The 13,129-nt window shown below is 38.8% G+C and overlaps 1 protein-coding gene across 4 annotated transcripts in view; it reads left to right on the forward strand.

Moving 5' to 3' along the window:
• Window positions 1-13,129, forward strand: part of ASPH (aspartate beta-hydroxylase) — a 211,438-nt gene that overhangs the window by 22,031 nt on the left and 176,278 nt on the right. For 2 of the 4 annotated variants that reach the window (XM_041769501.1, XM_041769503.1), the window contains exon 1: window positions 8,162-8,316. The exons of the other annotated variants lie outside the window; for them this stretch is intronic. In XM_041769501.1, coding sequence (XP_041625435.1) covers window positions 8,307-8,316 — 10 coding nt within the window. In that variant the 5' untranslated portion in view covers window positions 8,162-8,306. Of the gene's footprint in view, window positions 1-8,161; window positions 8,317-13,129 lie in introns of those variants that run through there. 4 annotated transcript variants of the gene reach the window in all.

Genomic DNA, 13,129 nt, shown 5'->3' on the forward strand with positions numbered 1-13,129 from the left:
TCCCAGGACTCCAGGATCACACCCTGGCCAAAGGCAGGCACTAAACCTCTGAGCTACCCAGGATCCCCTACCTCAGTTTTTTTTTCTTTTTCCCCTACCTCAGTTTTGAATGGACACCACAACTCCCGTTTTTTTTTAATACCTTCTGCCACTCCTAGCTCAGCAGTAGACTGTCTGATTTTGAACTCCATAGTAACTAAACACCACTAATAATTGTTACCCACATACAGATGATCCATTAGCTAAGGAGTGCTTTTTCTTCTAAGTGTTTTCTCCTTGAGTCCTTTGTAGTGAGAACTATAAAGCACTAACTCATTGGACCTAGTGTGAGGAATGAGCTTTTGGAATTCACTGCCATTTATATTATGGTTTTAGCATCTACCCAAAGGAGCTTTGGTATGTCACAGAGTCATGAGGTGGTGGATGGACCTTTGTTCATCCCTGCAGAAGAGAACAGCAGAATCCAGAACACAAACATAGGTGTATGCTAGGGCAGTGGTTCCTCAATCTGGAGTTCCAAAGAGTAATAAAGGTTCTAAAAAATAAGAAGGGGCTGATATATGATAGATACAGCTAATATTTCACTTTCCTTTACTCATACTGAAGAAAATGGAAATGACTTTCTCAGTTTTGTTTTCTTAAATTCTAATACAACCCTTGCCACCACTCCTCCAGCCACTTGTGCCTTTTCTATACAGGGTCAGTCAGGAGAGCAGTGTGAGGCATCTGGCTGTGGGGCCAAGTGGGCCTTCTTATGTTCAACATAGTTGTTAGTCACCAAAAATGGATCAGTGAGGAATTTATCTGATACAAAACAATGAAAACTTGGTCATAGACCAGCTTGAGTTCATAACCAGTGTTTGGCAAAAATGGGCTTCTTTCTTATTATTTCTCTTAACTAATGATAGGTCTCTTCCTTTTGCAAATTAATTTTAAGATAATCCATGGAGATGGAGGAAACTTGAAGTGACGTGACATTTGTGAAACTAAACTATACACCCTTATTTCTAAAGTCTTGGCAGAAAAAGGGTTGACTACTTGGATAATGTCAAGAATTTGAGAGGGAGTTTATGCATTTTAAAAATGTTTGTTGAGTTCTTTCAAGGTGCAAGGCAAATGTACAGTAATGAACAAAGCCGGTTCAGTCCTTAGCCTTATGAAACTTGCATTCTGGAGGACGATAGAGATTAAGAACTAAACACCAATGAAATACCTCTATGAAGAGGTACATACTACTGGGAGAGCATATTAGTAAATGCTGTCACAGGAATGAATATACAATGGGAAAACGTCTCTTCAACAAATCGTGTTGGGAAAAATGGACTTTCTTTCACCATACACAAAAATAGACTCAAAATGGATTAAAGACCTAAATGTGAGACCTGAAACCATGAAAATCCTTGAAGAGAGAACAGGCAATAATTTCTCTGATGTTTCCTGTAGCATCATTTTTCTATGTCTCCTGAGGAAAGAGAAAGAAAAGTAAAAATAAACTTTGGGATTACATCAAAACGAAAAGTTTCTGCATGGTGAAGCAAACAACCTATAGGACTAAAAGGCAGACTATGAAATGGGAGAGGATATTTGCCAATGATGTATCTGATAAAGGGTTACTATCCAAAATATATAAAGAACTGATTCCACTCAACACCTAAAAACCAAATATTTTAATTAAAAAATGGGCAGAAGTCATGAACAGACTTTTCTCCAAAGAAGACATACAAATAGCTAATAGACACTTGAAAACATGCTTAACATCATTTGTCATCAGGGAAATGTAAATCAAAACTACAACAAGGCATCACCTCACACCTGTCAGATGCCTAAAATCAAAAAACTCAAGAAACAACAAATGTTGGTGAGGATGTGGAGGAAAAGGAACCATCTTGCCCTATTGGTGGGAATCTAAATTGGCACAGCCACTCTAGAAAATAGTATGAAGGTTCCTCAAAAAATTAAAAATAGAACTACCCTATGATTCAATAATCACACTACTAGATATTTACACTGAAGATACCAAAACACTAATTCAAAGGGATATATGTACTCCAATGTATATTGCATCAGTATTTATAATAGCCAAATTATGGAAGCAGTCCCAAGTGTTCAATCCAATGTTCAAGATGAATGGATAAAGAAGTGGTGTATGTACATAATGGAATATTATTCAGCCATAACAAAGAATGAGATCTTGGCCATTTACAACAACATGCATAGAGCTAGAGAGTAGAATGCTAAGTGAAGTAAGCCAGTCAGAGAAAAACAAATACACATGAGTGATTTCACTCATATGTTGAATTTAAGAAACAAAGCAAACAAGCCAAAGAAAAGAGAGAGAGACAAACCAAGAAACAGACTCTCAACTATAGTGAACAAACTGATGGTTACCAGAGGGGAGGTGGGTGGGAGAAGGGGGATAATGAGGATGGGGATTAAAGAGTATACTTATCATGATGAAAAAAAATAGTAATAATAAAGAGAAACAATGAAAAAGGAAAATGCTGTCACAGTATTTGGGGAAGGCTTCCTTAAAGAGGTGGGATTTAAGCAGAACAAGCAGGATAGCTAGGCTGGGGACACATGTGTTGGTAGCATGGATTGACATTCAAGAAGTGTTGAGACTCAAGAAGAGAGCATGGCCTGTGCAGAGACTTTAAGACAGGACTAGAGCAAGGTGAGTTTTTTTTTTTTGTCTCTGGAAATACACAGCTACAGGAAATGACACAAAATGAAAGCCAGAGTGGTAGGCTGGAGCCATGTCAAATAGAGCCTTATAGACCACATCAGAGATGTTTATTTATTTATTATTTATTATTAATTAATTAATTAATTTAAAGATTTTAATTTTACCCTAAGAATAGTGTGAAGCCATTCAGGGATTTTTAGAAGGTAATAATTGGATTGAAAAAAAATATTGTAGGGGTCCCTGGGTGACTCAGTTGGTTAAGCATCTACTTAACTCTTGATTTTGGCTTTGGTCATGATCTTGGGGTCATAGGTTAGAGCCCTACATCAGACTCCATGCTCAGAGGGGAGTCTGCTTTAGATTATCTCTCTCTCTCTCTGTCCCTCTCCACTCCACACTCTCTTGTTCTCTCTCTTTTAAATAAATGAATCTTTAAAAAAAAATACTGTGACTGTTTAATGGAGCAATAAAGGCATGTTAAAGTATTGTGGTAGCCAAGGAGATGATGGTAGCATGGATTTGAGTGCGCCCAGTAAAGAGGAAGAAATATGAGTGATTTGAGACACATTTTCTCATTTTTTTATGTCATGGCACATAAAAATGATTTTTAAAAAAATATCATGCTGTGATAAATAGACAAGGATGACCCAGGGGTTGAGGAGAATTCATATCTTGGCATAGTTGTAACCCATTTGCAACAGCCTAATGGAGAGATTCTGAGAGGTGGTTGGTTAGGCAAAAAGGAAGAGAATGGAGTCAAGGATGAATTCCATGTTTTTGGTTTAAGAAGCTGGCTTGACAGAAGTGTTCCCGAGATTTAGACTACTAGAGAGGAGGGGAAAGATTGTGGGTTCAGTTGTGTATATGCAGAGTTTGGGGTTTTTATAAGTATTCAAATGGGATAGTAAGTAGACAGCTATGTGAGTTTGGACCTCAAAGGAGAGAAGAATTTAAGCCGTATGGAATGTGGCTCAAAGTCAATTAGTAAGATGGCCCAGGACCAAGGCATATGGAATTTCCACATTTAAAAGTCAGTTAGAGGAGACCAACTAGCAAAGGAGATTGATGCTTAGGAAGGCCAGCAAGGTATAAGAAATGCCAGATGATTCTGAAGCAGTGAAAATCAAGGAAAGAGAATGTTTAAAGAGGGAGAATTCTTCTGAGAGGACAAATGAAATGAGGACTCCAGGTATGTTCCATGGGGTTCAGTGACCTGGAAGTAACTGATGTGACATTAGAGCGACTACCGTGTGCAGAAGCTAGGTTGCAGGCTGCGGGTTGTGAGAAGTGTTCGGGCCACCAGAAAATGAAAGCAGTGAGATTACAGCTCTGTTGAGAATTTCGTCTGTGATGGGAAGGAAAAAGAGCAGGGGGAGCGGTGGGCTTGAGCGAAGATGTAGTAAAGGCAGAGAGGCTGCTGGTAGAGTGAAAAGGTGAGGAGGGTAAGGGAACAGTGGGATTGGGAGGAAAGCAGAGATTGGAGGCTGGTGAACGGTGGTTTGTGATGTTTGGTGGTGCAATCAAGACAGTTTCCTGCTGAGGCTCTGTTTTCTGTGATGTAAGAGGTGATGGCGTTTTCTGAGTGTGAGAAAATAGACTACGTTAGGGGCAGAGATGTGGGGAAGAGTCCTTGTGGAGAACGGGAAAGTGAGTGTTCTATAGCTGTGGGTGGAATTGACAGGCGGCCCTCGGGCTGATTGGGGTGGGCTTCACTGTGTCCTGGGATGGTTTCATTTGGCATCCCTTGCCTCTCTGTCCTTCCCAGTCATGGAGAGGGTGAATAAATGTGTTCATCCAGGAGACATCTATGGCAGATGGATGTACTGAAGGGATTGAGGGGCAAGGGGTTTAGTGCGTTAGGGAGTGATTTATGGAAAGATGAAGGAAGGAGGCGAAGTGGGGTTCAGAAGAAAGTAGAAGCAAGGGAACTACAGGATCCAAGAAGAAAACAAGCTGGAAGAATAGGAGGGTTATGATCCAAGTGAATGTTTTTATTCTGTGCATCGTTTATTCAGTACAACCTCAATCTCCGTATATAGAGATGGTGCTTCCTAGCTGGGGGTGGTGTGTTTAAGTAGATTTTACTCAGTGTCTCCTGAGTTGCCTTTTGTTACTTCTGTTATATTGGTGGCTTTTTAATATTAGGTTTCATGTTATCAAAGTTGATCATGTTTGCCTCAGAGACTACATATACGTGAAAAGATGTATGTGTATGTGTTTTTAAGAAATATATTTTTGGTATCTTATGATGTCCTGCAGTTCTCATGATGGGCTCAAGCAAACAGAGCTTTCTTAGCAGGGATACAGAATCTGTGAGGATGACTGTGCCAGGAAAGCTACAGAGATAGTTCAGCAAGGATGAAGAGATGATTAAGAAGGTGAATTAGGGTGGGTTTATAAGAAGATCCTGGTAGGAATATCAGAATGAATGTTGGATGGAGGATGGAGGGGGACAAGGTCATTGGGGATGAAAGAATGAAAGAGGACTTGTCACATTTGCCTCACAGACAGTGACATGACGTGGTAGTGACTAGTCTGGAGGTGAAGATGTCACTGAGGGGACAGGGCCCTGGGGGGTGGTCCATGGCAGTGGTGAGGCAAGGGGAGGCATTGGGCCTCAGAGGAACAGGATTTTGTCACTGTTGTATTTAGGTAGTAAGGAAAATGATGGTCTGGAAATTGGTAAAAGATAGAGCTCTTTTTTTCCTCTTCCAGACCCCGAGAATGAGAGATGGGTAGAACAGTAAGTAGTGCATTGGTTCCCTTTATGTGGTGGCCCCGAGACCAGCCGCATCCAGTCACCTGGGTGGGAACCTGTTAGAAATGCACATTCTCAGGCCCTGCAGAGTCAGAAACTCTGGGGGTGGGCCACCCTCTAGGTGGCTCTGATGTGTTCTTGAGAACCACTGCTGCAATGATAGCTGATTGAGTGAGGGGAGCAAAATAGTCAGTGTGACCTATGAGTGGCCTGATGGATTTCCCCTGGTATGTTTTGGAAGCAAGTAGAGAGCTTAGACCCAGTGGATGCAAGACTTGGCTCTTGTGGTCTCCAGTGGCATCAAGCTGATAATAATAGTCTCAGAGCACATGTTAGAAACTTGGTCTCTGCCTGGACCTAGGAATTTGCTGTTAGCCCCAGCAGTGATTACAAGGACTAGCAAATTTGTTACTTTAGTTTTCATTGCTGGGTTTTAAACACATGATTTGCTCTATGCACATAAGTTTATTTTTAAACTTTTCACAAACATGTCCTGTCATAAAAATAAGTTGTTATTATTACAAGTGGTAATTACTTGGAATTCAGAATTTCTTTTTCCTTAAGAAGCATGATAGATTAAATGTTATTTCAGATTTATCTTAATCACTCTATCTAGAATAAACAGGTGTGTCATTATTGTGACACATAAGACACACGTTAATAAAACATTTTATTAAAAAACTGCAAAACTTGTAAAAGATGATGGAGAAAGTTGTGTAAATGTGTGTGGTTTGTGGAGGGGGAATGATTGGAGCTGTGTTGAAGAAGCCTCAGGGATGAGGTATACCCGGATTTAGTAGATCTGATTCTTGTCTCAGTTCAGCACTGGCCACAGATCTGTAATTTAGAATGCAGCTGGCCTGGCATCGGCCCATCAAGGGAGAGAAGGAGCCCCAGCAGCTTGGGCAGTCACGGTGGCAGGCTGGCGTCAGGAAGAAGAGCTGGGATGGAGATGCGGAGGCTTGTGCATGTGTCCTGATTGAGTCATGGGAAACGTGTTGCACGGATGAGTTCAACAAACATTTGCATGCGTGGTTTGTGCCAAGACATTTATATTTTATTTTAATTGAATTGAATTTTTAAAAATTTTTATTTTTATTTATTTATTTATAAATATTTATTTGTGTATTTATTCATGAGAGACACAGAGAAAGGCAGAGACTTAGGCAGAGAGAGAAGCAGGCTCCCTTCAGGGAGCCCGATGTGGGACTCGATCCCAGGGCTGCAGGATCATCACTACCTGAGCCAAAGGCAGATGCTCAACCACTGAGCTGCACAGGTACCCCATGCCAAGACACATTTTAAACGCAAGGAAATTGAGGCTTTCAAACTTGTTATCTTCCCTAAATCAGTTAGTGAAGAAGCCAGGAATCGAATCTGGGTTTCTTAAGTCAGAAATGGGATCCCGGTCAAGTGAGTGTAGTGGCTTTGTTTCCTGTGGCCCCAGGATGAGTCTGTTGTCACTCTCCCTCTCTCTGAAAACAACCAGACAAAAGAAAGCCTCCAAAATACTAAATTTGCATGATGGCAGGTTATCTTAAGGCCCTATCAACAAAGGATTCACTATCATGTTACATTTTAGCAAGCCCTGACTTCAGCAGGACAGATCTTTGCAGAAAGAAAAGGGGAGTGGGAAATGGCTCTTGGTCGGAAGACACCTAAGATACTTGTCAGTTTTGTTCAGTTGTTCCCGATGCCCTGTTCACTCTGTTCCAGATCAGATACTGGGATCATAGGTTGTTAACTCCTCTTCAGAACATTTAAATGTTTAATTTGTATGTGAACATTCATTTGACTGAAAAAAATGTAAACACTCATAATAAAGAATTTTGGAAGGCTGTTGCCTTGCTCTGGATATCATTTGTGCTAAGTTAATTTAATACACTAATCAAAGCTCTGATGAATTCTGTGAACTGCTAATCTTGAATCAGTGAATAAATGGTAGTAGCATTGAGCTGGTTTTATTTCCCAGAAGGGACAATTTGGAGGTGGGGTTTGAAGGGAAGTGGAAATTATCAGAATACAGTTGCACTCTCTTTCCAGTAGCTTCTCTGAGGTCCTGTTTCCTAGAGCACTGCTGTCATGCCAAAGGGTTCCTTCTTTCCCTCTTCCCTCCCTCCCAACCCACTTTTCTTCTCCTCCCTTCTCTCCCTCCATGCTTTCATTCTCAGCTCCCTCTCCCTCCTTCTCTAGTGAAACTTTTTTCTTTTTTCTTTTTTCCTTTACTTTTGCTGTTGGAAGAATTAAACTTGGGATGGTAATGACTGTGAATCAGAATTCTACAGCATTAATTAATTTCTTAACTATTTAGTGTTCTGCTGCATTCAAACAAAATAAGTCATGGTTTTTTTCGTGTAAGCATCTGCTAGGAGTCTGAAGGGCCAGATCAATCTGGTCCTGAGCACGGGCCACGTGTTTTGGCAAGACTCGTTTCAGTTTTGAATGATTTGGTCCTTGAGCTGAAACCTTTGAAGACTGATTCCAAGGACGTAAAACTGGCCACACAATTTTGTCCCATTTCCTTTTATCCAGCATGCTTCATTTTTGTAGGGTTTGGAATTGGGGGATGGGACCAACTGAGAAAAGAATCCCCTAAGTGGGGGAGAAAGGCTGTTGCACTGTTGGGAGTGCCTTTCAGCCCGAGTGATTAGCAGTGTTTGGCCATGAGGAAGAGGCCTCTAAAAATAACTGGTGAGCAGAGTTTGCAGTCAGGTCCAATTTCAGTTCTAGAGGCCTTGCCCGTGGAGCAGTTGGCCAGTCTCAAGCTCTAGTAGGGAAGGGTGTTCGGCGAGCCTGATACCTGCCCGTAGCACTCTGATTTTTGTCTTCCATATACATTATTCATGGACTGAAGAAACCAAAATGGCTGAAGGTAAAGGCACATTGTTACTGTTTGGGTGAACGGTGGTTTAAGATCCAGCTGGCATTTGTAGCTTTATATTCAGTTGTGTACTCTTAAAATATTTTTGGCTAAGGGCTTCCACATTTTCTATTTTGAACTACTGGAGACATCAACTTTTTGTGGTAGTTTAATTTTTCATGGAGTAATCAGTCTTTCATCTGAATATGTTTCGGTGTCTTAGCTTAGAATATCTTTTATGTTGTACTCTCGGAGACCACATTTTGCAAACTTCAGAAAAATGTACAGGTGATCTTCCTTGGTCTCATAATTACAGTGAGTTTAAAGAATGATGTGTGTTCAGATCTCATACAAAATTATATGAAATTTAAGGCCTGTGGAAGTCAAGATCTTATATTAGTGAACACACTTAATTGGTTTAAGCGAAGCTTGACTCAGGCTTTACCATATGTGGAAACTGACCTAATTTTTGTAAAGCAGGAGATAAAATGGAAAGTAAAGACACTAGGATTTTATTTTGGTTTTTTAACTGAATTACCAGCTTCAAGTGTTCTTTAACGATGTGTTGAATTTACATTTTTGTGTATGTTTGTTTTTGCTTTATTTTGTAAGTTAAGTATGTCTTTCCACTTAACTGAAAATAAGCTACATTAGCTCATCATGTTTTTGGTTTGTTTTTCAATTTGATTTGGGCTTTTGTTTATATATTTTTATTTGTTACATTAGGTAACCCTAGCAGAGTGGTAAAAGCCACCACAGCTCTGCTGCGGCCTATGTGTTCACAAACAAAATACCATCTCCAGATTTCTGTAGTCTTCCCGTCCTGCTCATTATGTTGAAATTTCAATTAAGAAAAAGAAAAAAGACATGTTAAGACATATTCCAACTCTCAGCTGCCTAAGTAGACACCGGAAGGAGTCTGTTTATAGAGAATATGAGTATCTCTAGTTTGCCCATCATTTTGAGTAAATGGTTAGAATGGGTCTTATCACTTGACTATTCTGATAAAGTGCCTCATGTAGCCATTATGAAGAATATGAGATATGGATCTTTATTTCTTTTACAAGATGTTTCTCTCTTTTCTGAGGATTACATAATCCACGTAGTGAAGTAAAATTAGCTGGTACTTCTGACCTACTGTTGACAGTGCTTGACTCCCAAATGGTGACGTTTTGTAACTGAAAATCAGATTCGTGAGTTGCTTGACAGTTTTTGTGTTTTTAAAAAATTTTAAATGTGTGGGGTTTATATAGAAATTTAAAATCCCAGCACAATGCTATGCAAAACTCATATATGTGGTTAATTTATAATTCAGTTTGCTGTAACCCAGTTAAGTAATTAACTGACTCCTAGTCAGGTGCTGGGGGTATATCTTCTATTTCCTTTTTCCTCAACCAGTAAATAAAATGACCTGTTGGCCCCAGCCCACATTTTGCAGAGAGACATATTGCATTGCTCACTGTGGTAATCTTCTGTGTTGGGTAGTATGTAAAAATGGTTTTCTTATTTGGAGGTCATTACTTTTGATGGGTCTCCATGGAAAAAAAAGTGAATCCCATAGTTCTTGCCATATTCTTAACCCCCATTAAAAAAATCTTCACTAATTCTGGGACTAGAGGTCAAATAATGAGTCAGAAGATGAAATGAAGACTCTTAGATTTATTCTGATCTTAAAATATAAAAGATTAACAGCTAGACATTCTTCCAGAATATCTTTGGAACAAAGTGCTGATTTCAGGTTGCTTAGAGTGTTTTAAACTCTCTTGAAGTGTTTATCTTACTGCTTTATTTTATTTTTTAAGTTAACTGGACAGAAAATAATCTGCCCATTGGGACTAGGTACCATATTTACAAAGTGACATATCAGGGAAGTATTACTTGGTGTCAATTAAAAAGTTCCCCTAACAGTCATGTCTTGGGAAATATTTTCTTTCTATAATTCACTGTTTTGTTCTGTTATGGAATTAGAAAATATTAACAGTAATAAGATTAATGATGCTAGAGTAACAATTTATTTGACATTAGAAAGGATGGATAAGATATTGCTAGTAATTTCATATTCTAAGTAACATTGATCCCTTTTTTTGACATTCATCTTTTAAAGTGGTAAATGTGTTTGATAAATAATACTGTAAATGAAAAATCTTGATTTCTTATATGTTAAAAAATATTTCTTATATGTTTTCTGCATACTTGAACAGTTTTAAATAATATATTAATGACAGATTCAATCTGAATGCCATCATTTCCTTATACTCAAGATTATTGTAAAGACAATTTGAGGTTTGCCTACAAGCATCAATCATAAATCACCCTGCCATTTAGTTTTTTTTTTTTAAGATTTAATTTATTTATTCATGAGAGACAAAGAGAGAGAGGGGGGGGGGGCAGAGACACAGGCAGAAGGAGAAGCAGGCACCATGCAGGGAACCTGATATGGGACTCGATCTTGGGACTTCAGGATCACACCCTGGGCCGAAGGCAGGTGCTAAACCGCTGAGCCACCCAGGGATCCCCTGCCATTTAGTTTTTCTCAAATTCTTTGTCTGCCTTTGCTGCTGGTTTTCATACCTCCCACAGACCTTCCTTTTAGCAGCACTTTGTTGCTTGAACTCAGGTGAGGTTGTCTTTCAAGTTTATTATTTAGTTTTGTGCAGTAAGTTTGGAAACTTGATCAGAGTTGTTGGATCATGACTAAAACAAATGTAAGTCAGTTGATTCTAAAAAAAGGTATGTTCTTTACTCTGTTTCACTCTCCCTTTCTTCATCCCTTATCTCTGCCATGGTGCGTGCATTTGTGTGATTAAAAAAAAAAAACCTTTTTGCACTTTTTACTTGTATTTGGTGTTGCAGGTCAGTGACTTAGATGAATATTTGCTGAATTAACTTGGATAAATGAGGGCTCTCCTTTTGAGAATCTAAGAAAGTTTCCTTCTCTGTTTCTGCTTAAAGAAAGATATGGAGATAGAATTAAACTTTGAATTCAAATAATTATTTTGGTTCATTAGCTATTTCATTACAAGCTCATTTTAAATTATAAACCCAAATGCCTGGGTGGATCAGTGGTTGAGTGGCTGCCTTCAGCACAGGGTGTGATTGCAGGGTCCCAGGATTCAGTCCCACATTGGGCTCCCTACGAGGAACTTGCTTCTCCCTCTGCCTGTGTCTCTGCATCTCTCTCTGTGTGTCTCATGAATAAATAAATAAAATGTATAAATACATAAATAAATAAATCCATATTTGGAGGTAAATGGATATTCCAGAAGGCATTTTCCTTATTATAATCAGTATGCTGTGTAACAGTTTTGTATGCATATATTTGTATGCTATATAGAAATCAGGGTTGTTTTTTTTTTTAATATTTTTGTATTTGATGAAGAGAGAGAGAAGGGGTGAGTACGAGTTAAGAGGGCAGTGGAGGGAGAGGGAGAGAATCTCAAGGTGATTCCATGCTGAGTGCAGAGCCCTATGCTAGTAATGACCTGAGCCAAAATCAGGAATTGGAAGTTTATTTTTTTTAAAGATTTTATTTATTTATTCATTCATGAGAAACAGAGAGAGAAAGAGAGAGAGAGGGAGGGAGGTAGAGACACAGGCAGGAGAAACAGGCTCCATGAAGGAAGCCTGACGTGGGACTTGATCCCAGGACTCTAGGATCATGCCCTGGGCCGAAGGCAGCGCTAAACCGCTGAGTCCCCTGGGCTGCCCAGGAGTTGGACATTTAATTGACTATGCCCCCCAGGCACCCCAGAAATAAAGGTTTTTTAAAATACAGCATTGAAAAATGTCTTCATGTGCACACAAGTTTTAATAAAGTAAAATACAACATTGCAGTGAATCTGTGGTACTCTTTTCTACTCTTTTTTTATTTTTTTAAAAATTTAATGATACTCTATATTGTTCTTATAATATTTATGCTTAAGACACACAAAAGTATTAGAAATCATCATTTTCCCCCATCAGCATTGCTGAAGTTTTCACCTAGCCTCGCTGCCCCATGACTGTGTTCAGATAATGAAACCCTGAAGCCTGTTTTAAGTGAATTTAACATGTAATGTTATAATCTATGCCTTGTAAGAATTTTTTTAATGTAAACATTTGATTTTATGTAGCCAGCTTTTAGGAGATTTTTATTTATTTTTTGGAGATTTTTAATACTTTTTATACTATATTAGAAACATATTAGATAGATGTTATTTGGTAAATATTCTTTTGTGAATTCACCCTATAACTATAAATCTGGCCCTTTTTGATAGGCCTATTAATATTTAAAGAACATTCGAAAAGGAAGTTGACTTTTTCATTAAGAATGAAATTTGTCTTATATAGTCATGATTTTACATACTGAAATATGGATATATAGATAAAAATGTATGTACTTGAATGTGTACACACACGCACACACACACACACACACACACACTTGCTCTCTCAAACCAATTTAGTTTTTATGGCCCCTTTTGAAAAGTTGATCTAGTGGTTGTTTAAAAAAAAAAAAGTGTATCTTTTTAATAAGACTTTCATTTCCTTTTTTTTCCCCCAGAAGATTTGGCTGTATATCCTTGATTTGAGCCACTGGATACTACTACAAGTATTCTATGAGAGTTAGATTTAGGGGTGAGAAAGCAGGTTCTAGATTGGAGCTAGTGAGCTTTTTTAAAGGCATGTAATTTGGCCCACTCACATGGATCAAGGAACTCAGGACCATAGAAGTTAGGGTTAATGCTCCTAGCTCTACCCAACTTGTGCTGGGGACTTGGAGTAAATCATTTAATGTTTTTTCTATAAAACAGGGATGATTGTTCCTGTCCTTAACCCCCAGTGG

The sequence above is a fragment of the Vulpes lagopus genome, chromosome 9 (assembly GCF_018345385.1).
Source record: "Vulpes lagopus strain Blue_001 chromosome 9, ASM1834538v1, whole genome shotgun sequence".
NCBI lineage: Eukaryota > Metazoa > Chordata > Mammalia > Carnivora > Canidae > Vulpes > Vulpes lagopus.